We start from the raw sequence: 26,054 nt of genomic DNA on the forward strand, positions 1-26,054 counted from the left end.
AAAGGATTTAGAATACATTTGTAAAGATCTACAAGCTCACAGCGTGGCACTCGGTGCCGCGCTATGAGCTTGTAGATCTGCTATTTTTTGAATAGCCCAAAGAAATCAAAAAATGACACAGATGCTTTCCCGGTCTTAATGGGTTAATTCAATCCCAAATGACGTTCCATTTGATTTGCTCACACAGTGAGAAATGAAGTATGAGCCAGTTAAAGGCGTCTCAGACAGGAGTGAGGAGGCTGATCCCTGGAGAGCTTATTAGAACAAAAACAATCAAATACGTTCCACGCCTTTTAAACACTGAAGATTTGGCAACACATCAAATTAAAGAAAGCTTTTTTCTCCCTGCGCCATAAATACAGGATACAGAATAAATTGGCATTGACTGATTTACACGTCTATGAAGCTTTGGGGGTTTTGCTGTTCTTTGATGTGATCTCACTGCAGACAGAGCCTCGTACGTCTCTCCCTCCAACTCTGTTCTCTGTTTTCTCTCCGTCTGTCTCTCTGTGTGTGTGTTTGGTGAAGCCGGTGGCTGTTTAGCAGTGGTGGAAAGTAACTAAGTACTGTACTTAAGTAATTTTTGGGGGTATTTGTACTTTACTTGAGTATTTCCAATTTCCAATACTTTTACTTCTACACCGCTACATCTCAGAGGCAAATATTGTACTTTTACTCCACTACAATTATTTGAAAAATTTAGTTACTAGTTACTTTTCAGATATAAATTATGACATTCTAAAACATACATTAAACACTTCAGACCTATTTTATACCTAGGCTATTTGAAAACAGCAAATCTACAAGCTGAAAACGCGTCGCATCGCGAAGCATTGTGAGCTTGTAGATCTGCTATTTTCAAACATTTTAAGTACTTTTACTTTTGGTACTTTAAGTGCATTTTGACGCCAATACTTCTGTACTTTTAGTCAAGCACATTTTGAATTCTGGACTTTTACTTGTAACGGAGTATTTACTATATTGCAGTATTGGTACTTTTACTTAAGTAAAGAATTTGAGTACTTTTTCCACCACTGCTGTTTAGCTCTCTGTCCTCTTACTGAAGGTCACACTGCGTGCGTGCGTGCGTGCGTGCGTGCGTGCGTGCGTGCGTGCGTGCGTGCACTCACACTGCGTGTGTGTGTGTGTGTGTGCGTGGGAGTCACAGCTAGCGTTGTGGTGTGGCCACAGATGGTGCAGCAGGTAAACAGGACAGTGTGTCTTCAGGGTCAAAGACTCCTGAGGCGCTGCAGTGACTAAAAGCTGCTGGTTTTTACTCAAAGTGTTGCTCTTGGGTTGTTCTCACCTCTAGTACAGCTCACTGCACAAGTAGAACGCCTCAGAGCCACGAGGCAGGAACCTCTGTGGTCGATGCCGGACGGGCATCTGCTGCTGCTGCTGCTGCCCCCTAGGGGAAGAGTTTGGAAAATACAGCAGCACTCTAAACGCATACATGCAGTGAGTAAGGGGGACTTTTGAAGGTTTTTCTCAAACCTTTACATTTGAAGGACCCCCTTAAAGGGATACTTCACTTTCGGGCCGGGGACACATTTAAAAAAAATATTAAAAATAAATGAAAAAAGTTATGGAAAATTCATGGCCCCCTCACGACACGCAGTGTCCTACTAATGTGTGAGGGGGCCATGAATTTTCCATAACTTTTTTCATTTATTTTTAATATTTTTTTTAAATGTGTCCCCCGGCGGAAAGTGAAGTATCCCTTTAACTCTGACAGTGTACAAATGGAACCAAATGGACCCAGACGGGTCCATTTGGTTCCATATGTACACTGTCAGAGTTACAGACCTGTAAGGGTCAATGTAGAACCCCTTCCCCCCCAAACAACCCTGAGAGACCCTGAAGCCCACTTTGACAACCACTGGTCTAAGTGATATCGTGTTGTTAAAATAAGTGTTAAATAGCTCTACATTGTGATAGTAATCATTGCTATAGAGCGTTTGTTCAGTAACAGTAACAGTCTCCCTCTATATCCAGCATAAATGTTTAGGTCGGGATACCGATTTCATCCAATCAGGAAGAGAGGGATCTCGTACAGGATAAAGGATAAACAAGTGAAATTGGAAGTGATGAAATGACAAAATAGTCCCACAGAAATTGGAGCTGGAACACTATAAAACTGAAGGTGATAAATAGCTTCTCTCTGAAAATGTATTTTCTGTTTACTAAACAGCATGTCAGCTGGAGTGACGGAGAGACCTCTGTTACTGAACACTCTTACTATCAGAATACAGAGCTTTAACGTAAAAAACATGTTTTAACCAAAAAATATCACTTTTGCCCCAGAGGGAGGCTGATAGAGTTTGAACCTGTCATCTTCTAGTATTCTACTTTAAGTACAGTACTTGGATAAATGTACTTAGTTATTATCCACCTGACCATCTGTTATTGGCTGTGTTTCCTTTCTGGTCTGAAACATGTGGGAAGTTTTTGACGAAGACGATTCAATGAAGTTTCTACTTGAAATTTCAATGTTATTCAAAATGAGGGAATTGTTGTAATCGGGGTCTATTGATGTAGCACACAGGATCAACTTCCATCCATGAATGAAACGGTCACTTTGAATCAATCTGCATTACTTGTGTTACTGTCTGAAGAGTTGGTCTGTTGCTTTAGAACAAGAGAACATCAGAAACAGAACACCAAAGCTGTACGGTATATCATAATCCATCGTTCTTTTATGGTTCCTAATTCATATCCTTTGACGTTTTAATTTATTTTTCTTCATTATATCTTTTAAACTGCTTCCTTTTGTTTTGTTTGACTGGGGGATATGTATTCAGTGAAACTTCTGCTTTGTGTTGGCCAACAAATAACAAACACAAGCAAATGTAACCATGAAAAGTGTGAATCTATTTTCAAATCCCTGTTCTCTAGAATGTTGCATTTTGTTGTCTGGCAGTTTGATAGAAAAACATACATCAGTCATTATGTGTGATCTCAATCTATGCTACTCTTTAAAAATGGTTCCATTGTGGTTTTGCACTCCCAGAGGAAGAGGATGTTAGAGAGTTAAATGAACACAGTGTAGATAGGGGGTCCGAGAGATAAAACAATGGACTCAAATGGGGGGTCTGTGGTCTAATGCATCAAACCGGGGTCCTTCACTGTGTAGTATCGCGTTGCCAGACGACTATTCCACAATCTCCGAATGCTATCAAGTCTGGAACCAGTGGTGGAACAAGTACTCAAACGTTTTACTTAAGTAAAAGTATCAATACTGCAATGTAGAAGTACTCTGTTACAAGTAAAAGTCCGTAATTAAAAATTTACTTGAGTGCAAAAACTAAAGTATTGGTATCAAAATGGACTTAAAGTAACAAAAGTAAAAGTACTAAAATGTTTGAAAATAGCAGATCTACAAGCTCCCAACGCGTCGCGATTAAGTACAGCATTTGAGTAAATGCTTAGTCACTTTACACCACTGTCTGGAACTACACCTCCCGAAAGCCCAGAACGGAAGCTGTCATCTGTTCGACATTTCCCTTCGCGAAAATACATTTAAAAATATATTTATGTTTTATTTAGGGATTTTCATTTCTGATAAGGAGCTTTGATTATTTTGATTTATATGAGGACAAATGTGCGCGATTGTAAAGACGAAATTGAAGCGTCACATCGGCTTTATCCTCTGATCCTTTTCAGAGCTTCCGTTGCTCCAGACTGTATGACGGTAGCATTTGAACATTGTGGTAGAAAACAGTCTGGCTTAGCGAGACTATTCACTGTGTAATGTGAAGGAATATAGTTTATCAAATGTTTCCAAACATAATCAGCTCCTCAACCTGAATACATTTAGTAGAATATTAGTTTTTGTTTTCAACATTCTTGTTGCAGTCAGATGAAGCTGTCCATTGCACATGTGAAATACTTTTTTATTTAATCACACTTGGGTCGAAGTAAAAAACATGTTTTATTTCAACTGTGGTATTTTTATGGGGTGATTTTTCCATGATCTGGCAACGGGATCAAATTTCAGCAAAATAGAGACTAAAAATGGAAAGAACAATTTTATAAGAAGAAAAAAAATAAGTTTATATTGTTGAAAGCCGTGTTTGGCCGTTCACACAACGTTGTGTACATGTGTGTGTAACTCTGATGTGTACATTGAAGTGTACATTTTGTATGTCGTGAAAAATATCCAATATTTTTTCTACTGACATTATGACTGTAAAAGTGCATTTAGATATTTAACATGCTGTATACAACTCAACTGGAATTGTAACATATTTTTTTGCTGAAATTGTAAAATAAAAGGTTTCTATATTTGGATGAGGAGTCGTTGTTAATGCTGGGTCTACAGTACTGGGAGTGGTTGATGGTGAGTTTAAATGGCTTACGAATCAGGCCAGTACAACCTCTACAACTTCAGTCTCTCTCTCTCTCTCTCTCTCTCTCTTTACCACGCACGCACGCACGCACGCGCACACACACACACACACACACACACACACACACACACACACACACACACACACACACACACACACACACACACACACACACACACACACACACACACACAGCTGGGTGTTGTATTGACGTTACAATGACAGCTACATCATGTTGTACTTACTGCTTCAGTGTAAACACATGGGAAATGTCTGAGGACAAGACAATGATGTTCACGGTGGCTTTGAAACTATTACTGTATGCACAAATACACACCAAATACACACCACATGACATTCATACACAGGAAGTTGCTTCAGCAGCGGTTGTAATATTTTGTGGCCTCTTACTGTATGTAGGCCTATGAATTATTAACCTACAATGTAGATATGATTTTAGGTGCTTAATGTTTCACTTCTTCATTTGGATTCCATAGAAGTCAGCGTGTTTTCTATGGAAGCATGTCGCACACCACAATCTATAAGTGCGTTGTGAGCTTATAGATAGCTTATTTTCAGTTATTAGTTATTTTAAGATTAATGAAGTGGTCAAACTAGCGATAGAATACGTGTACAATATCCCCTAAAGGTCTCTGATATTTCACAAAAGCAAAGGTTAAAGGACGACTTCACCGATTTTCAACCTATCTTCATATAATTCTCCTCACTAATACTCATGATAAAATGGTACCATTTTTCCCTACTTGGTCTGTGTCACAGGAGGGCTGTGAACAGTCCAGAAACCTGTCTACCAGTGACATCATCGTTAGGCATGATTTTTTTTTCCAACAAGATTTCACATTTTTTATTTAGATTTCTATTAACACGAGAACAATGGCTTCTTTTATTGCATCGCAACTTTCCAGGAATAGAAAGCCTGCAGTTTCTATTAGCTTGGATTCCCCCCATTGATGATGTCACTGGTAGACGGGACTCTGAACTGTCCACAGCCCTCCTCTGAGACACAGACTGGTACCATTTTATCACGAGTATTAGTGAGGACCAACTATATGAAGATAAGTTGAAAATCGGTGAAGTCGTCCTTTAAAGCCTCAATCTGCAGTTTCTGGTTGGCAGTATGACTACCAAAACATCATAATTCTACATATTGTGCTAATTGTTTATGAAACACAGCACTAGTGTGTGTGTGTGTGTGGGGGGGGAGAAAAACACCAACATTCGTGAGATTTTATTTTGCTTTAATCCATTAATTTCTGAGGTGTTTTTAGGTGCTTCCTATTTCACTTCTCTCACCTATTGTAATGTCTGAGGCGTCAGCTGAGCTGTGGTCAAAGGGACTTCCATGTCACACGAACTCTCTCAAATGACCCTTCATTCCTCTCTGAGTGACACAATGGAAGGATGGATGTCACTGAGTTCTAAGAGTTCAGGTAGGATTCAATATGAATATTGAATTCCTTTGGTACAGAAAGATTTCAATGGTGCTCTGCAAATCATCCTGGAAGCTACTGTTCCTTGTGACTGTTCTATATTATATGTTGTAAGTTTGTGAAGTAGGCTACCGTGAAAACCCAATCAATGAGGATGACCGGAGGATTGAGCTCACCCAATGGTGTACCATAGAGAGACTATTCTTTTCTCTGACATTATACAAGTATAAAGCAGACACAACTTGTTCAAGGTGGATTTATGATGCAATGTAACTATTACACTGTGTGTCTGAAGATTACAGGGGAAAAAAACTGATATGTCAGCACAACTGTAAAAAGTGATTAAGCGTCTGTGTTTGCTCCGGTACATTGTTGTAGAGTTGTTTCCTTCTTTCCAGCTTTTTTAGTTTTTTTTGCTCATGCCGTCGGATATACATTCCCATATGACAGACAACACTTATGGATGTGTAAATATGTGGATACCTTGTTTGTAATGAAAAAAAAACACTCCCCCTCATGCATTATAAGGACTATCTGTCACCAGAACCAAGTGTATTTTCAGTGAATCTAACATGGTTTAAATGGAGTTTGAAGTTACAATGGGTTCATACAGGAGGGGGCGTGTCTTTTAAAATGAATATCAAATATATTTTAAAAAAAAAGTAAAATGGCCCAAGACGTGTTTTAAAATGAAATACCCCTTTTAGAAAATGAGAGGACTTTTGACTTGTCACATGACGACCAGTCGAAACAACCTGTTTATAACTGCATCTGCATGGGATCAAAGCACGTTGAGGTGCTGCGTTTGAGGTTCTTCGGCAAGCCTACAAATCTTAATACAATCCTGTAGTGTGTGGTGACTGGCTATTTTCAAAGAAATCTTGTGAAAAAAGGGACACATTTTACATATTTCTTAAACATTTTAAGAACACAGATCTGGTACGGGGGTCCCTGGCACAAAAAGTTTTCAGATGGGGATACATGGACAATTACATATTAATTTGGGGGTCCTTGACATGAAAATGTTTGAGAACCACTGGTTCACAACATTTAGGAAGCAAGCGCAAATAAGCAACTACACTTTAGAAACAAGCACTGCCAATATTTACAAGCAACTTTACGGAAAAACAATCCCAAGTCGCTTATAATAAGCGAAGCGGACATGGCAACACTGAACCTGGTGTTTCTGGAGGAAACATTCCAGTCCAGCAGTTGTCTCCCTACTTTCACATGAGGAGGCTGTGAAGAGACACTCCTACCTGAGCTGGTCCCAGGCTGGACTTTTCTGACAGAACCTACGCAGAGCTCTGGACACTATGATCTGTGTTTGAATGAATAAACTCCATTTCATTTACATATAGTTGCTGTTGGGCGGAAACCTCATACGTATTTGCAAAACTGTTCGTTTTCAGGATTCAAATTCAATAATCGCAAAAATAGCGGATATACAATCTCAAGATTTTGAGTTTGTAAACATGTTATTTTTGGTACTTTTGTATGATCAAGAAGGGAATTAATTTACGGGGGAAAAAAACATAAAAAGTGAAAATATGGAGATAAGAGGTTTCCACCCACCAACAACAATATACATTGTTACAAAACATTGCCTAGTTTGTATTAACTGACCCAACATGGGCTACTGATAAAGGTTAGTTCGGATTAAAACAAGTCTGGGATCATTCTATTCAGTTCCAGAAGTTCAATATGACATTTTAAAGCACTTCTTATGACACAGTAGTAGGTTCATTTAGCCTGTTCTCTGTTCTTTCTTTTTTCCCCTATTTTTGTTTTGTAAATATTTAAGAACTGTAGTGATATGATCCACTTTGTTGGTATTAGCAATAGTAAGGACTCCAGCAGCAGTGTCCTGAATCAACCACAGTCGTCTGATTGAAAACAACTTGACTGTACAAGCTGTGTACAAACTGACAGGCAATGTTGATGATAATTGGAAAAAGTTTAAGCAACAGACATATAGTTGGCTGTGCATCCCCAGGTATGGACTAGTTCTCAACAGATGATTCAAGTTTGGTGACCATCGATGTTCTGGAATTGATCCTGGATTGCTTTTCATCTGTTGATCGATGTTCTGTAATCAATTGAGGAGTGAAAAGTGTGGGATGACATGCAGTTAAGCTCACAACACAGAGACGTTTCAAACTCACTGAATTGCAGGGAGGCCTGTGTGCCGATGTGGAAATGGCAAATGAACTGTCAGGACTGGTTATGGATAAAATGTTCTACACTCCAATTGAGTCATGAGTGAAAAGAGATTTGCTAGGTTCAAGGGTTTCCACTGGGAAGGAGTTGTCCAAAGCATGTCTCATAATGGCTCTTTATCACAAAGTTGACAAATAATCATAACAAGATAATAATAATAATAATTTAGAATAACAATTTAAGTTATATTTACAACTTAGCTGTAAATTGAGTATACTGATTTACTCACCACACTTAATTTACAAACATCAGGGGCTGAATAGAAAAGAAGGCAAGTCGATTCTTGATAAAGAATATAGGTTTTATTTTAAAATACAGAATAATTGATTACAGGAACTTTTGAAATATCAGCAATATTTCCATTCCTAAATTCTAAAATACTTTGTAGTATACTCTATAATAATATATCTAAAGTCCAGGATTCCAGGATTAAATATATTGCATCCAGGAGAAACTATTGTCTACAGTCTGTATGCCTTGAGCATTGAAAAGTCCATGATCATCTTTAAGGTCCTGTGGAGACTTTGGTAAGAAAAATGTTCTGTTAATAAACTTGATACATCGCCATGAAATCTCTGGGGTTTTTGAAAATGTATCATGGCGTCTTGTAGAATGTCCAAGAAAGCATTATTCCAGTTAGAAATGCAAAATGTTCTGACTTCTGTCTTTTCACTTTCGATTGGTATAGTGCCCAGGCAAAGAGGAGACAGCCAATGAATAGGATAGGACATTTGATGTTAACGGTGTAATTCGATTGGATATTCTACAGGTTTTTGATAAGGGCTATTTGTCCACTGTTCATACGCAAAAGGTCTATTGTACATGTAAGTATTTCCAGACTTCAGGATGTAACAGGGAGTACGTGGTACAGATGTCTTCTTATCATGATATATTTGCTAGCGGCGAGGAAGCCAGAGGGACATGGACCTCTCTCAGAACAGCTCATGGTATATCTACCATAACTCCCTCTTTTCCAGTAGACTGTGTTGAAGATATGGTCTGGGTTTAGCACAAACTGGAGTTAAGAGACCAGGTCTAAACAATAGCGGTTCTGTGAACGTCCATGTGTCAGGGGGAGCAGGGAGTAAATGGCTTTTTGCAGGCATCCTCTTGCTTCTCATGAGAGCACATCTGCATCCGTTGCCCAAACATACAACGCTCAAAGCCCCACTGTGTGTGGGTCGTATCTCTTGTTAATGTATTTACATTTTGCTGTAGCTATTTCAACAGCAGGTAATGCAGGAAACCCCTTGACGTGGGGCTCCCTACCTATAAACATATTGCAGTTTACACACTCCACTTAAAATTGTCCATGACCTTCATCAGGTGTCTGAATAGTCAGACACATGATTCCACTTCATGAATTAAAAAATAAAAGGTATTTGTCAAATAATTGTGTCCTGGGGTCGAACTCAAAACATCATGTGTTTAATCTCTGAAACAGTCAATGTGTGTGCATGCCATAGCCAGGCACCCTGTTGAAGTGTCCTTGAGCAAGGCATTGTACCTGTCATTGCTCTTTTACTTTGAAGTTGCTCTGGATGATTATGTCGTAAAAAAAGATAACAGTTAAATGTAATGATCCAACTTCAGTGTCAACTCAAGTACATTGGTACAGTTTTACATCAACCCAAGTTCCTCAGAGAGGAATGAGTCGGTTTTACGTAGAATGGATATCAGTTTTAAACTTGCAGCAGCTCCTTTGCTCCTCACTGTGTCGATGACAAAACGTGCCTTTTCATGTTTCACTTGGTCCACGTGGGCCTTATCATACTCTTCCTTGATAATCACATTCTTCTCTAAAAGTCTGTCCAGGACACCGTTGAGGACAGAATCTGAAACGCTGTTAATGAATCTGCTCCGCACAGACAACAGTCTGGCTTCTGCTGGAAGAGTCAGTGTGCGTTGAACGTGTTGTTTTCTTGAAGCAGGAGCTGAAAGGTTTACACAGCGTTTCCATACACAGTCAGAGGTGTTACCGTGTCTTAGAAGCAATGTAACAAGCTTAAACCTGCCCTTTAAAATTACATCAAATGTTTCGACGTAATTGTGATAGGATGATACATCAACTTCAAATGGTGCCATATCAGGTTGAATTATGATGGAATCATCTTGAGGGGGAGAGGAGAGGGTGTATTCTTGATTTGGGATTAGTTTACAGGAAGGGATTCCAATGCAAATCTCTCTCTCTCCAAATAGCTTCCTCCGTGTCGTCTGCACTTCTTGCAGCACAACGTTTCCAGGCAGCAGCAATACTTTCAGGGTTGATATGGGGTCATCATCATCTTCATCATCATCATCATTACCATCAATCGGTGGTGCATAAAACAGTGACACCAATGCCTGGACAGGACTGGGCTGGACAGGACTGGACTGGACAGGACTGAGCCAGAACAACTTCTCCATGATGATACCAAATAAAGATAATCCAGTTACATTTATGATAACATGAGTTTCTGTGATCATATGGGGTTTGATCAGCTCAAAGACATCATCATCCATCACATGGAGAACAGACAAGGATTTGCCTCCACCCATGGAGAGGATCTCACAATGTGGAAAGTGTAACTGACACACAGACCCCTGAAAACCTTTGATGTCAAACAGTGGTCCTGCAGGCCTCTGGTCAAGCTGGGATAGAAGCCTTTGGTGCCAAGGGACTGTCCTGTAAGTCACATCTCCATCTGTCTCCATCTTAAACAGCAGGTCGGTTACACTGCATTGGAACAGTCCTGCTTGGGTGCAGTGGAACCTGTAGCTTTCCTTGTTTTCCACAACAATGATATCAGGTGTAATTGTCTGTGTTTTGTCCAGTAGTGTAACATCATTTACGCTGTGGGACCTCTTTGCTCTGAAACTTGTCTTGTTCTCTAAGCATGGAATTTGGCTCAGTGAGGTTAAGCTGTGAGAACGAGGCAGAGAGATGGATTCTTCTATCCTCAAACCACTGAAGCATGAACTTAGATCAGTTTCATCTTGGAGCTCCAATGAGTGATGCACAGAGGACAGTAACTCTGTAACAGGATGGTCTGTGGTTGACAAATCACAGGCTGTATCACATGACAGCATTTCTTCTGGGGAATGTTGGAAGGACTCAGATTTGTCCTGAGGCATGTCTGAAGCATGCTTCAGTCTTCTGCCTTCTTCTACATCTAACTCTTTCTTCTCATCTGGAGTGTCTTCCATCTCACCGTGCTTTACGCCTTCTGCTGTAGAGGAGGGTGGTATGAGACTTCCTTGACGGGGAGGAGGGGGAGGTGCTGATTTGGACTTCATCTCCATCTGACCAGACTGTTTCATCTCTAAAGAAAAACAACAAACATTCATTACACATGATGAGTATAGAAGACGTGAGGTTTGATAGGCAAGGCAAGGCAGTTTTATTTGTAGAAAAATAGAAAAGAGAAAATAAAAAAATAACTCAATCAAAGGCAACGGCAAACAGAAAGGTCTTTAGTTGTGTTTTCAAATAAATAAGAGTGGCAGCAGACCTGCAGTTTACTGGGAGTTTGTTCCAGATATGTGGAGCATTAAAACTAAATGCTGCTCTCCACGTTTATTTGTGGTTGTAGGGACAGAAAGCAGATCTTTCCCAGATGACCTGAAAGGTCTGATATCGTACAAGATCAGAAATGTATTTTGGCCCTAAACCATTTAAAGCTTTATAGACTACTTAGATCAGTTTCATCTTGGAGCTCCAATGAGTGATGCACAGAGGACAGTGACTCTGTAACAGGATGGTCTGTGGTTGATTCTTCTGGGGAATGTTGGAAGGACTCAGATTTGTTCTGAGGCATGTCTGAAGCATGCCTCAGTCTTCTGTCTTCTTTTACATCTAACTCTTTCTTCTCATCTGGAGTGTCTTCCATCTCACCGTGCTTTACGCCTTCTGCTGTAGAGGAGGGTGGTATGAGACTTCCTTGACGGGGAGGAGGGGGAGGTGCTGATTTGGACTTCATCTCCATCTGACCAGACTGTTTCATCTCTAAAGAAAAACAACAAACATTCATTACACATGATGAGTATAGAAGACGTGAGGTTTGATAGGCAAGGCAAGGCAGTTTTATTTGTAGAAAAATAGAAAAGAGAAAATAAAAAAATAACTCAATCAAAGGCAACGGCAAACAGAAAGGTCTTTAGTTGTGTTTTCAAATAAATAAGAGTGGCAGCAGACCTGCAGTTTACTGGGAGTTTGTTCCAGATATGTGGAGCATTAAAACTAAATGCTGCTCTCCACGTTTATTTGTGGTTGTAGGGACAGAAAGCAGATCTTTCCCAGATGACCTGAAAGGTCTGATATCGTACAAGATCAGAAATGTATTTTGGCCCTAAACCATTTAAAGCTTTATAGACTACTTAGATCAGTTTCATCTTGGAGCTCCAATGAGTGATGCACAGAGGACAGTGACTCTGTAACAGGATGGTCTGTGGTTGATTCTTCTGGGGAATGTTGGAAGGACTCAGATTTGTTCTGAGGCATGTCTGAAGCATGCCTCAGTCTTCTGTCTTCTTTTACATCTAACTCTTTCTTCTCATCTGGAGTGTCTTCCATCTCACCGTGCTTTACGCCTTCTGCTGTAGAGGAGCGTGGTGTGAGACTTCCTTGAGAAGAAACAGTTCCCTAAAAAAGAGAGAATACAATAATGTATCTTAAATAAACATAATACACTATCGACCATCTTGCAATGGGATCACACCGGCCGTGATGCCAAATCAGTATGTGAGAAACGCATAGTGAAACAGGTCACCTGTGTCTGGGGGGGGGTGAAGACAGAGGAAGACCAATGCCTGACAGTTATGGGGGGGGGGGGATTTGTTATCAAGTTGTAACCATGGTAATGGAAAGGAATGGTATTAGCTAGCCTGTAGCTTTTGGCGCCCTTGTTTGGACCACACCCATCTTTCAAACTTGTTCTTACAGTACGTTTTAACAGCGGGCGACTCTCGGGCGGTCGGCGGACGACATCGTCCAAAAGATAAAGAAAATCCAATGAAAAAGCGCTTCTGACAAAACCAGCTAACTCCATTAGATTCTCAAACGTTCTGCTAAACCAGCTAACTCCGCCAAAGGGGGGTGGAGTTAGCTGGTTTTACTGACTCCAGGCTCCACCCCCGCTAATTCCCTCCTTAGTATAGATGACAGCAACACGTTCTTAAAATGACGATAATGTGGTTAACTAATAACAACAGCGTGTGTCTCTACACCTTGGGAAAACTGAATCCATCCTATTTGGGACCAAACATTCCCTCAGTAAAATGAAGGTAAATGACTTCAAGGTCAAAGTCGATGACACAATCATCACTAGCAAAGAAGAGATTACCTATTTGGGATGTATTCTTGACAAATACCTGTCAGGTGAAAGCATGGCAACAAAGGTGGTCAAAGGAGTAAACCAGAGAACCAGATTTATGGGCAGAGTTTCCTCTTTTGTCAACCCTCAGGCCCTCAGGACCCTCTCAGGGGCCCTGATTCAGCCCCTTTTTGACTATGCTAGCTCCTCTTGGTACTCCAACACCTCAGTGTCACTGATGACTAAGCTTCAAACCTCCCAAAACAAACTGATCCGACTACTTCTCGGACTGGGGCCCATGACCCACCTCTCTCCCACTCACTTTGCCAGCCTAGGCTGGCTCAGGGTGGAAGACAGGGTTAAACAACTAAAAATGGGCCTGGTCTTCAAAATTGTAAATGCAGATTTGCCCGATATGCCCCCTATACCCGCATATCTGTATAAATACCTCGAAAAGGTTAGTGACACCCACAGCCACGAAACTAGAGGGAGCGTAAACAACAATCTGGTACCACCCACCCATAAAACAAACATGGGCAAATTCTCCTTCTATAGCACAGCCACCAAGGAATGGAATAGTCTAACCTCATCCCTCAAAAAATGCAGTTCGCTGGGCTCATTCAAAACAGCCCTAAAAACCCATCTTTCTGGAGGCCGAAAGAGGAGCTAGTATCAGTTTCCCTGTAGACAGACGACCCCCCCCCCCCCCTCCCTCCTCTTTTTTGTACATATTTTGTATTTCCTCATGCTTTTTGTCTCCGCCGTAGGTGGAGAGTATGTTTTCGCTTTGTCCCGCCGTGTGTGAGCAAACATTGTTAGCCAAGCTAACATTGGTCAAGCTCCACGTGACACGTGTCAATATGTTGACACCAATGCCTTTGATTGGCTAGAGGGACGCATGACGAAATAAAATTCTATAAATAGGTGTGTCACTTCAAAAGGCCCCTACCTTTTGAAGTGAGGTAAGACAGGATCAATCAGTCTTGATTGGAACAGTACCTTCCAGTCCAAATCCCCCGTCTGTGCGTTTGTGTGTCTCTCTGAGAACACCTAACATTGGTCAAGCAAAGGCGCAGAAGGCCAAAGCTAAGAAAGCATACTCATCTACAACAGTAACACAGAAGAGGACTATAGAGTTGAATTGATCCCACAACAAGGCCGAAGTCTTAATACTATAACAATTGGCCACCTTGATTAAATACATTATGTAGCACTAGAGAAAACTGACATAGATCAAACACACCAATGAACTGCTGAAACTGTTCAAGACAATGAAGATGAAGAAGACAGACAAGTATTTGAACAAACCGGTCAATTACGACGACTCCCATATGACACATTGCTTCAAGAAGAACATTCTTTAGATGCAAACACTACATATTCAGTCGCCCCTGCAGAACACCAAAAACCACGCACATTCTACCAACAGTACCTTGCAGTACAAATCACCCGTCCGTGCGTGTGTGTGTTCCTCTGAGAACACCTAACATTGGTCAGTTTTACGTGACATCACAATATGTAATATAAATATATAAATAGGAGGCTGAGATCACACAATGTAACTAACTCCCATTATGCAAACTAAAGAAGCAGCAAATGATTTTAATCAATTTCATTTGATTAAAATAGCACGGTTCTGCTGGCGGAGACTTGTGCTCCGAGGAGCACATTTTCTAGTTTTGTATATAATTTTTATTTTTCCATGCTTCCCCCCCCCCCCTTTTTTTTGTACATATATTTTTTAAATGCTTTTTTTTGTACATAGTGGTATTGTTCCTGTATTATCTGTATTTTCATGATGATTTTTGAACTGTTTGGTTGCTACTATATATGTCTATGAAATTAACTCAAGGACCCCAACGGAAACAAGTCCGCAAGGACTTTTTTGGCCGGACCTTTTAGACAAAAGCATTATAAATGTAACTGTGTTGTTTTACATTCTTTTGCCTAATAAAAATTTCAATCAATCAATCAATCTGCATGCTAAGCTATATGTGTGCTAATAACAACAGCAAGTGCGATGCTAACGGTTAGTGGTTTGCGCTAGCGTGTTATCGCTACCGTGCTATTACTACCGTGCTATCGCTAACCTGTGTGCTGGAGGCTACATTACACTTCCACCACGTGATCAGGCCTAGCCAATCACAGTATGCGTGCGGATAAACAGTGTGTGGAATTAAGCCAATTGTGTATATATATATAGATAATAACCTTGTTACGGGGAGGAATGGGAGGTGCTGATTTGAACTTCATCTCCATCTGACCAGACTGTTTCATCTCTAAAGAAAAACAACAAACATTCATTACACATGATGAGTATAGAAGACATGAGGTTGGATAGGCAAGGCAAGGCAGTTTTATTCGTAGAAAAATAGAAAAGAGAAAATAAAAAAATAACTCAATCAAAAGCAGCGGCAAACTGAAAGGTCTTTAGTTGTGTTTTCAAATAAATAAGAGTGTTTTCTGGGAGTTTGTTCCAGATATGTGGTGCATGAAAACTAAATGCTGCTGTCCATGTTAATTGTGTGTGTGTGTGTGTGTGTGTGTGTGTGTGTGTGTGTGTGTGTGTGTGTGTGTGTGTGTGTGTGTGTGTGTGTGTGTGTGTGTGTGTGTGTGCGTATGTGTAGGTGTATGTGTGTGTGTGTGTGTGTGTGTGTGTGTGTGTGTGTGTGTGTGTGTGTGTGTGTGTGTGTGTGTGTGTGTGTGTGTGTCAGGCTAAAACCGTACCCCTACTCATCTGACTCTTCTTCATCAACTCATAGATCTTCTCACTCAGCAGGTGTTTGTATTCCTCCTGTGTTTCACACATCAACAGACAATGACAGTCAAACTACATTAAACTGTTAAAAGAGCATTACTGCATCAAAAGTAATCAACAACTATACTGTAAAAACTGGTCAAACATTGGCCAAATTGTCAAATAATAATAAGAAAGAGGCAAAAATTGTGAAAATAGCTGCTTGTCAGGGTGGGGGGTCCCCAGTTCAAATATGATTATTTTGGGGGGTCCTGGCCTGAAAAGGTTGAGAACCACTGTAGCTGCAGCTGTAACATATTTTTGTTATCATTTTGTTTTCGGCAAGATTTATTTTATTTTGACGAGCGGTCCGAAAGTGGTGGTCTGACAGCTTCCGGCCGACGCCTTATATGGTGTACCGGGTTGAGAGTGCGCTCTAGAAGCTCAGTGTGTTAGTGACCACTGAGGATATCGTTGCTGTTGGGCAGAAACTACTCAATTTCTGAGCTTTTGAGAAAAAAAAACGCAAATCAGTACTATTGAACACCCTTTACGTCTGTGTGTTGGTTAAAAAAATATTGAACCAATGAAAAGTATTAAAAAGCGCTTCTGACAAAACCAGCTAACTCCATTGGATCCTCAAACTTTCTGCTAAATCAGCTAACTCCACCCCCAGGCTCCACCCCCTTTTGACCTCCAACCTCATTGTGAGGTTGGAGGTCCATTCAGCTGTTCTTATCAATGATGAACAAAACCTCCTAACTCCACTTTTTGTTTTGTTTTTTCATTTCCTGAAAAAATAACATGTTGGAGTTAGCTGGTTTTTGCCCGACAGCAGAGATATATACTGTATATATAGAGATGTATTTCTTCATTTCTTCATGTAGTCATTAGAACATGTAAATACATGTAATGGAGGGAATATTAGATTCTTACCTTGCTATTACAGTACATGTTCCTCTCTATGTTCTGAGCATCAGTCACCAGGTCTGTAATGTCCTCAGCTGGGTCTCCTGTCCTCATGTAGTCTACACTGCTCACCAACACACAGAGAATGAAAGAGACAAAGTCAGACATCAGATTCAATTCAACATTCAATAAGTGATAATTGTTCAGCTGGTCTGGGGTCAAGAAGATGGTGAGAACTGAACACATTATATTGGTTCTGCTTTCTGTGTGATGAACACTCACAGGCAGCGGACATAGCAATCACGGCTCCTTTTGTCTTCATGCCAAGACTTCCTCATGTCTGCTCTAAAGAGAGGGAGGGCTGTGATGGAGTCCAAGCTGATAGAAAGACAATGATAGAAAAGACAAAGAGACATAGAAATAGGAGGGAGAAACCATGAGGAACACATCATTATTATGATATTATGACATAATATCCTATGACATATCTGTAACTGTGGAAACATGCCCCCCCCCCCCCCCCTTCTTTCATTCATGTTGAGACTTTTTGCAAAATGTTAATCTATTTTCTGTGTTCATTGATGTCACCCTGTTGTCCCGGTTCACATACTGAGTTTTCCCTTGGCAAGTTTTCCCTTGGCATTTTCCCTTGGCATTTTTTTCTAGCTCGTCTAGTGCCACTGCTGCAATTTACTTTTCTTTTCATCTGACAACGTGACCCAGAGCGAAATGTGCAATTTGGAGTCTTGTGATGTATTTTTCTCTATAATACTCCCAGTGAATCATAACGACATGGCATAAAGAATATCTTCACCTGTGTGAGATGGCTTTCACCGAGGACGGTCGCACCTTTTATCCGCTCCTGGATTCTACCCCGCGCTCTATTCTTCAACGGCGAAAACAACACCTTCGCCTCAAAAGGATCATCACTGCTAGCAACAATCTGGTGCTGTTCTACGCTGCCATATTGCAAGGATTAATCTTCATTGAATCCCACAATGTGCAGCTTCAACGGAGAGCGAGTGAAAACGGAGGTTTACCGCAAGACGCGTCAACGTTACTTTTTAAAGTGTTCGGCGCGAGTAAATCGGTACAAACACGGAGAAGGACACCAAACCAGTTTATTGAGTTTATTGTTGTCGGGAAATGTACATCCTAATCCCGGCCCACCGACCGTGAAGAGCACGGAGACTCACTATGATCACAACTACAATGGCCTTAGCAACATCACAGCTGATTTCAAACGCGACGGAAGCGCCCGACAAGGTCCGGTCCACAACATGCAGACAAATAACTTTGTTTGGCAACGGCCCACCTCACCTGATAAGAACGAACCCCAGCAAAGAGCTGGAGAAACAAGGATGGATTATTTGTCCCGGTTAACGTGCGTGCTGGCTCCAAGACCTGCATTCTCAAGCAGACCACCGTCTGAAGGAATGTGGCCGATGACGAGACAAGGGCTTCCCCAACAGCAGCGTCAAGAGGATTTCCTCATCCGCCACACGGGCCCAAGACAACCGCAGGGTATCTCCCAGAGAGAAGCTCAAGAAAACTGTGTTTTTTCCCCTGTTTCTACCATCTCCTGGCACCACCGCTTGGCGTCGACGCGGGACAACAGCTTCTCAATCAATCATAGACCTAGTGTTGACAACGGACCAATCCAGAATTTCCAGGAGTGGGGTGATTGAGTGTAGCTTAAGTGATCACAATATCATTTTCTGCACTCGGAAGATTCACGGACCTGGAGCTTATTGTCACAGGACAATCAGCTGCAGGTCTATGAAACACTACTCTAGTGATCTTCTAACAACAGCTCTTGAAAAAAATGGACTGGTCCCATGTCCTAAATTGCACCTCTGTGGAGGAGTCCTGGTCCTGTTTCAAAAAAGCTTTTTTGTGTGTACTTGATAACATCGCACCCACAAAGGTGGTGAGGGTCAAAGCTAGCACAGAACCGTGGATGAAGGGTGACATTTTGAATGCCATCAAACTCAGGAACAAAAGCTACTCTGAGTTCAGGAAAAACAGAAGTGAGCAGCTACTTGAAAAGTGCAGAAATCTACGAAATGTAGTTACTAAATTGATCAGAAATGCCAAAAAGAATTTCTTAAATGAGAACATAGAGGCAAACAAAAGCCACCCACAAAAACTGTGGGAGGCACTAAAACAATTAGGCTGCAACGGAAAAATTCAGACAAAATCTACAAACATTTGCATTATTTCAAGCGGCTCGCTCACTACCGACAAGCAATTGGTAGCGGACTGTTTTAACAGTTTCTTCACCACAGTTGCAACCTCAGGCCCTCAGGACCCTCTCAGGGGCCCTGATTCAGCCCCTTTTTGACTATGCTAGCTCCTCTTGGTACTCCAACACCTCAGTGTCACTGAAGACTAAGCTTCAAACCTCCCAAAAAAAAACTGATCCGACTACTTCTCGGACTGGGGCCCATGACCCACCTCTCTCCCACTCACTTTGCCAGCCTAGGCTGGCTCAGGGTGGAAGACAGGGTTAAACAACAAAAAATGGGTCTGGTCTTCAAAATTGTAAATGCAGATTTGCCCGAAATGCCCCCTATACCCGCATATCTGTATAAATACCTTGAAAAAGTTAGTGACACCCACAGCCACGAAACTAGAGGGAGCGTAAACAACAATCTGGTACCACCCGCCCATAAAACACACATGGGCAAATTCTCCTTCTATAGCACAGCCACCAAGGAATGGAATAGTCTAATCCCATCCCTCAAAAAATGCAGTTCGCTGGGCTCTTTCAAAACAGCCCTAAAAACTCATCTTTCTGGAGGCCGAAAGAGGAGCTAGTACCAGTTTCCCTGTAGACAGACGACCCCCCCCCCTCCTCTTTTGTGTACATATTTTGTATTTCCTCATGCTTTTTTTGTATATATTTTTTATTTTTCCATGCTCCCCCCCCCCTTTTTTTGTACATTGATTTTTTATTTTATTTTTTCATGCTTCTTTTTTTTGTACATAGTGGTATTTTTTCTGTATTATCTGTATTTTCATGTTGATTTTTGAACTGTTTGGTTGCTACTATATATGTCTATGAAATTAATTCAAGGACCCCAACGGAAACAAGTCCGCAAGGACTTTTTTGGCCGGACCTTTTAGACAAAAGCATTATAAATGTAACTGTGTTGTTTTACATTCTTTTGCCTAATAAAAATGTCAATCAATCAATCAATCAATGAAACAAGCTCCAAATAACAGTTTGACTTGACCTCAACCATAAAGGTGAGAAGGAGAGAGAGGAACAGAGATAGAAAATGATAGGGACCTCTGACCTCTCTGCAGTGGGGTCGCAGCAGATAAGGGGGTATTTGAGTTCGAATAAGACGCCATCTGTGTCCGGGAGGATATCATTCCCTGCAGTGTAGTACTCCACCAGCTCTGACAGTGTGGCGAACTTCTCGGTTTCACGAATGCTGTAGTAGTCTCCTGTGTTCTGGATACGGATGTGTCTCACCATATCACCCACCCTGGAGGGAAGGACATGAGTAGCAGAGTGTCACCTTATCAACATTAACCATGGCGTACCTATTTTAGGCATGTCATTATAATGAAAATAATACAAATTCATGTAAGAAATAATATTTCTTACATGAATTTGTATTATTTGCATGAAAAAAACGCCCCCGGTGTGTAAGGAGCTTAAGAGTGGGCAGGGGTGTGCTGTGGATGTTTTAGCTAGTGGAGTGCTACAACATATTTACACGCTCGCACATACACGCGCACGTGAGTGATCGCAATTGAAATAACCTATCTAATATGTAGGCCTATTTATTAACCCACAATATATCAAATGTTATTCTATTTACTTGCATACTGGGGACACTTTAGTGTTGTCATATGCATTTACCTTGCAGACATCACCTCTGTAATTTAATTAGTTCATGAAATCTATCAGCCACTGTTATCCAACTCTTTGACTGCTTCAGTCAAAACATCTGACAGTAGCCTATACACCTACAGTACGCTACGTGCATGTGCGGGCGTGTGTGCACCTTCAGGGTGCTTCGCTCCACCGGCAGTACACCCCTAGTAGTGGGTTGACTGTTGACTGTTCGTGGCATAATTTGTTTGTATAATAAATAAATTAAATACGGCGTCTCCTGTCCACTTGCGCGAGTCTTGCACCGGCCGTGTGCATTTGTGATGTCTGCAAAGAATGCAGACATACAGTCTTGGGCTGTAGGGGGCCGCCCTCTACTGGACAATATCAGCGGCAACCAGTGGTGAGCTGTGGATTTTTGAGCTATGGGGGGCTCTATTTTATGACGTCACAGCGTGCGCACGTGCACGCGCGCGGGCATGTGCACATAGCCACTCAGCTCAGTGCTAGTTGAAATACTGTATTCAACATGTGATTATTAATGTAATTATATTTCTTATTATTTTGTTGCATTGTTAATTTGTTGTTTTTATTTTTGTTTCAATTATTTTATTATTTTATTTTCCTTTTAGTTTTATATAAAAGCCCTTTACATAGACTCACCCACACATAAGTAGTTAAAATAATAAGACAACTTGTCTTTGTGAGAACTGGGTCCTCTGCTAATCCCCTTCACCTTCACACCCTATACTGTATCTGTTCACAGTATCCTTAATCAACATTGAAGCAGCCATGCCTTTGAAAAAAAGGATGCAGAGATAATATCATGCCTCTGTGATGTGTGCCATGTTTGACTGCTAATGTGAGCTGTAGCTGCAATGAGCTGTAGCTGCAACATAAAATACCTTTTGACTTTTATTGTTTATGGTTTGTGAAATGAAAGTAATAAATAACTGTTTGCACTTTTAAATTGATCAATAAACAAGTCATTTCAATCTGAAATGTCCATTTGGAACAAGAATCAATCCGTAAGAGAGTAAAAATGTACCTCTTTGGTAGCTCTTATGATAGCCTACTAACCTTTATATTAGTTACGTATGTAATGAAGATATGTCTATTATATAATGCACTTAGAGCAGTTAACATCACAATATTAAGAACAATATGTACAGTGCAATAGATTGCACTTACTGTACTATATATGTTACACCCTTGTAAGAATAGGGGTGGGACGATATATCGATATCGCGATACTTTCTCCCGCGATAAATAATCGATATACTGCAGAAAAAAATCTATATTATTATATTAATATTATTTGAACTGTTTGGTGCTATTTTACGTGTTTATGAATTGAATACAAGGACTATCGTGATATATCGTTGGTGAAATTTCATGCAATATATCATGATCTCGCAATATATCGAATATCGTGATATTATTGTTATATCGCCACAGATATCGTATCGTGAGATACCCATATCGTCCCACCCCTATGTAAGAACACAGTATATTAAGGATATATATTAAGGATATATTAAGGACCACTTCGGTCTGCCACCTCGGGGCGACTGATTGCCTCGTCACTCAAGGGTCCTTCTGGTCGATCGACACGGTCACGACTTTTTTTCTGTTCTGGCCCCACAGTGGTGGAATGAACTTCCCACTGATGTCAGGACAGCAGAGTCACTGCCCATCTTTCACCGCAGGCTGAAAACCCACCTCTTCAGGAAACACTACCCTTCCTCTTTGCCTGGCCTACTTGTTGTTAACTAGTTGTACGAACTCTTGTTTTATTTTTGTATTGTTTTATTGGATCTTGTTTAGTCGATACACTTATTTGTTTTAGCTCGTGCTCATTTGATTTAGCTATTTTGTCTCATCTGTTTAAGAAAGTAGGTAGCTGATATATTGCACTTTTACCTTAGCGCTAGGTATACGCTTGGTTGCTTGTTTTTGCAGGAAATGCACTTAAGACTTCTGGTGATTAGTAGTTTCGTTCCCTACCTATGTTGAATGCACTTATTGTAAGTCGCTTTGGATAAAAGCGTCTGCTAAATGACTGTAATGTAATATTTTCACTATAGTATCTATAATACAAAATAGTGTTTTTAAATACTTTTTCAATTGGTTAATACATCACAGTGGAAAAATTGCTCATGTGGATAAATAATCACAATATACAGGTACTCTTTGGAAATGAGAACAACGGTAAGCATACCATTACAGAAGGGGAAGAAAATCAGAAAATAGTCAAACATTAAAGAAATAGAGATTAATTACTTCCAAAGTTATTATTTCCGATTTGATTCTCTGCAATATTTTTTTCCTTTTGATCCGACATATCATTTTTGAAATGTCAGTCAGTCATGTCAGTCATCAGTCAGTCTTGCTTGGTTCTCCTCAGTGACTTAAGCAATTGCTTTGCACTTGCACATGGCCATTGATCATTAGCATAGGCACACCGTGAGGGAGCCCCTTTTTGTCTTTGTCACAATTTAAGATGTTTATTTGCGTTTTTCTGTAAACAACGGACATTCTGAGCTCGCCTCGGCCGATGGGACTGTCGTCATGGTTACAGCCCCCCAAACTATGGGATCTGTGTGTGTGTGACTGTGTGTGTGTGTGTTCACGGCGGGTCGTGCGCACGACGGCCATGTGTGTGTGTGTGTCTGTGTTAGCGACGGGTCGTGCGCACATGCACACGCATGGGCATGACGTTAAACTGCCCCGTCGTCAATGTAGTCGGTGCAGTGGATGCATTTGCAATTTCTGTGGACTATGTAGCTTGCATACAAGGCACAACAGCCGACGCTACCTGACGGCCCCTCCTTCCGTGAACAGCTACCGGGAAGAGAGGCAATAGACCCGGTCGGCCTTCCAGCGGTATGTCCATCCGCTGTCGGAATAGCAACGGATGGACCTCCAGGCCCATGAGAACAACTACAGAGAGAGCTTTAACACCAAGCAGCAGTGCAAGACTAAGCAGTTTGTTTCCTCTGGTGATCCAGCCAAGGACATTATACCCACAGACTGATTGTTGGAGGGTTTCGAACAACTTGGGAGGGATGCCCAAAGACGAGGCAGAAAGGATGGCAAAGTATTGTGCTGTCTCTGCTGCCATATATGGCGGAGCCTCCCTCGTATTCGTCCATGGCTTCGTCCTCGTATGGGTCGAAGGCACGTTGCAGCATGTCTTCCTCGTTCAGCGGCTCAGCCGCCTCCATCATGCAGTCCCAGCTTGATCACAGCGAAACTGTGCACACACACTCCCTGGATGCCAGAGCAGAACCTCTGCCCTAAACTTTTCACATGGGCCTGTTATAGCGCCACCAGGAGAACGATTTGTGCAAAACATTTATTTTAAAAATAAACGCAAATTGGTACACAGTATCTCTATAGTCATTAAACAAAACGGGTCTTTCAGAATTTTCATATTCTTTCCTGAAGGTTAAAGGAGTGCTCCGTTTTGAACAAAATGCCTCAAATCATGAACACAGCAGGCATTTTCCGTGAAATTTTGCACGCACATTCCCACTAGGCCGAGGACGAAATGCCACTTGATTTATTTGTATTTTTTTATATAATAACGTAAATCAAAAAGCAAGAAAGACAAATGGAGGAGAAAAGATAACAGACAGAGATAATAGAGAGCCTCTGTGTTTGACTCAGCTATAGTGCACTTGTCCTAGTACTGTGAATGTACAAGTTAAAATCTAGTTTATGTATAAGCAATCTGGGAACCCAGAACCAAATGAGAAGGAAAAACAGCGCCCTCTGCTGTTTGTACTATCTCACTTGGCTCTGGGACAATGACGACGTAGCACCCGTGCGCAAGGAAACCGGGGTTTTGGTCTGCCTTCAGCGTTTCACTTCCGGTGGTGCGACTATGTTTTCTTTCCCACTAACAATATGTCTACACGGAACACTAACACCACTTCTCCCAGAGAACATGGATCGTTTTGGTTATAAGCCCACTTGTTTCTATGATAAAAGAGCAAGTTAAAATGTGAATATCTTTTCGTGGTTTTGTCTGCTCCGCGGACGCTATTGTTAAATTAGTTTCGGTTGGTTTCGAGTGGGGAATGATCGGCGGACACGTAAATCCCGCCCACTACGTTTGATTGGGTAAAGCGCGGCCTGCTTCCTGATCTGAAGGCACGCCCACTTGTAGCCCAGTGTGTACACGTTATGACGAACCTTCACGACAGATTCCAACGCAGAGCAGAATCTGTTCTTGAGAGATTAATGTATAAGTGACACATTTTGTTTTTAATATCTTTCCTCTGTATCACAATATAAAAGTCTATTAACACACCAACATAGGATTCTGACTTTGTTCTGAAGGGGTGAAATGTTATACTCTGTTAGTTGTTATACCTGTAAACATTCTGAATTCACACCTTGAGATGAGATGATTGGTCATCCCCTTATGACAGTATATCTGTAAATACTAAACTAAACAACTTTGAATTGAACTCCCAAGTAAATAAATAAATAATTGCCAATACTGCCAGCGATTTTCTGGTTTTCTTACCTTTTCAAGTAGTCACAGAATATTTATCTCCAGTACGATCGATCCCCTGATTGTTGGTAAACATGGAGGATTTCTCTGTGTTTCCACAAAAAGGTTTTTCATTTCGATGATGATGCTACTTATTGGCCGTTGAACATGTCTCGCCAAAAAATGCAGAGAATACAGTCGTTTTCCCCAATACGTCAACCAGGAAGTGAATGGTGGAGGAGATCTTGCGATCACGTGATCTCCTAGATCTATGTGTGACTCAGACTGAAATGGTGGCTCATAGGTTGGCAAACAGCGCCATCTAGTGTAAACACTGAAAACACAGTTTGGATGTTACACGTCTATGGCACTCTGGGCTTTGGAAAAAATGGACGTGTTACACGTCAATGGTACTGAATGAGTTAAGCAACGAAAGATGAGAGAGTACAGTTACAGAAAAGCAAATAGGCCATTATGGTTTATATGGAAACAGAGTGTGATGTTGTTAAGTTTTATACCTGACAGACAGAAAAAAGTCTCCCACTGTTGTCCCGCTGGGCCTGACCAAGAAACTGCCATGGATGCCTCGAGACTTCAGTATTGACACAGCCTCCAGACGTGTGATGTGGAACCACCTGGAACCACACACACACACACACACACGCACACGCACACACACACATGTTACTATACGGCATTGTTCAGAGTGCAGGCAAAACCAATTTGTTTCTCAAATACGATCT

The 26,054-nt window shown here is 41.1% G+C and overlaps 1 protein-coding gene across 5 annotated transcripts in view; it reads right to left on the reverse strand.

Annotated features, from left to right (window-relative positions):
- Positions 1–8,319: 8,319 nt before the first annotated feature.
- The window catches only part of LOC308091057 (uncharacterized protein), a 56,270-nt gene continuing 38,535 nt past the window's right edge, over positions 8,320–26,054 (reverse strand). For 2 of the 5 annotated variants that reach the window (XM_080436359.1, XM_080436363.1), the window contains 9 exons: positions 25,830–25,946; positions 20,260–20,454; positions 17,240–17,335; positions 16,985–17,081; positions 16,039–16,105; positions 15,523–15,590; positions 12,578–12,641; positions 11,895–12,005; positions 8,320–11,322 (listed from right to left, as the gene is read on the reverse strand). In XM_080436359.1, coding sequence (XP_080292485.1) covers positions 9,641–11,322; positions 11,895–12,005; positions 12,578–12,641; positions 15,523–15,590; positions 16,039–16,105; positions 16,985–17,081; positions 17,240–17,335; positions 20,260–20,454; positions 25,830–25,946 — 2,497 coding nt within the window. In that variant the 3' untranslated portion in view covers positions 8,320–9,640. The remainder of the gene's footprint in view (positions 11,323–11,894; positions 12,006–12,577; positions 12,642–15,522; positions 15,591–16,038; positions 16,106–16,984; positions 17,082–17,239; positions 17,336–20,259; positions 20,455–25,829; positions 25,947–26,054) is intronic. The other 3 variants (XM_080436362.1, XM_080436361.1, XM_080436360.1) reach the window with 2 other exon arrangements.

This window comes from Gymnoscopelus braueri (assembly GCF_963280865.1).
Source record: "Gymnoscopelus braueri genome assembly, chromosome: 8".
In the NCBI taxonomy this organism is placed as follows: Eukaryota; Metazoa; Chordata; class Actinopteri; order Myctophiformes; family Myctophidae; genus Gymnoscopelus; species Gymnoscopelus braueri.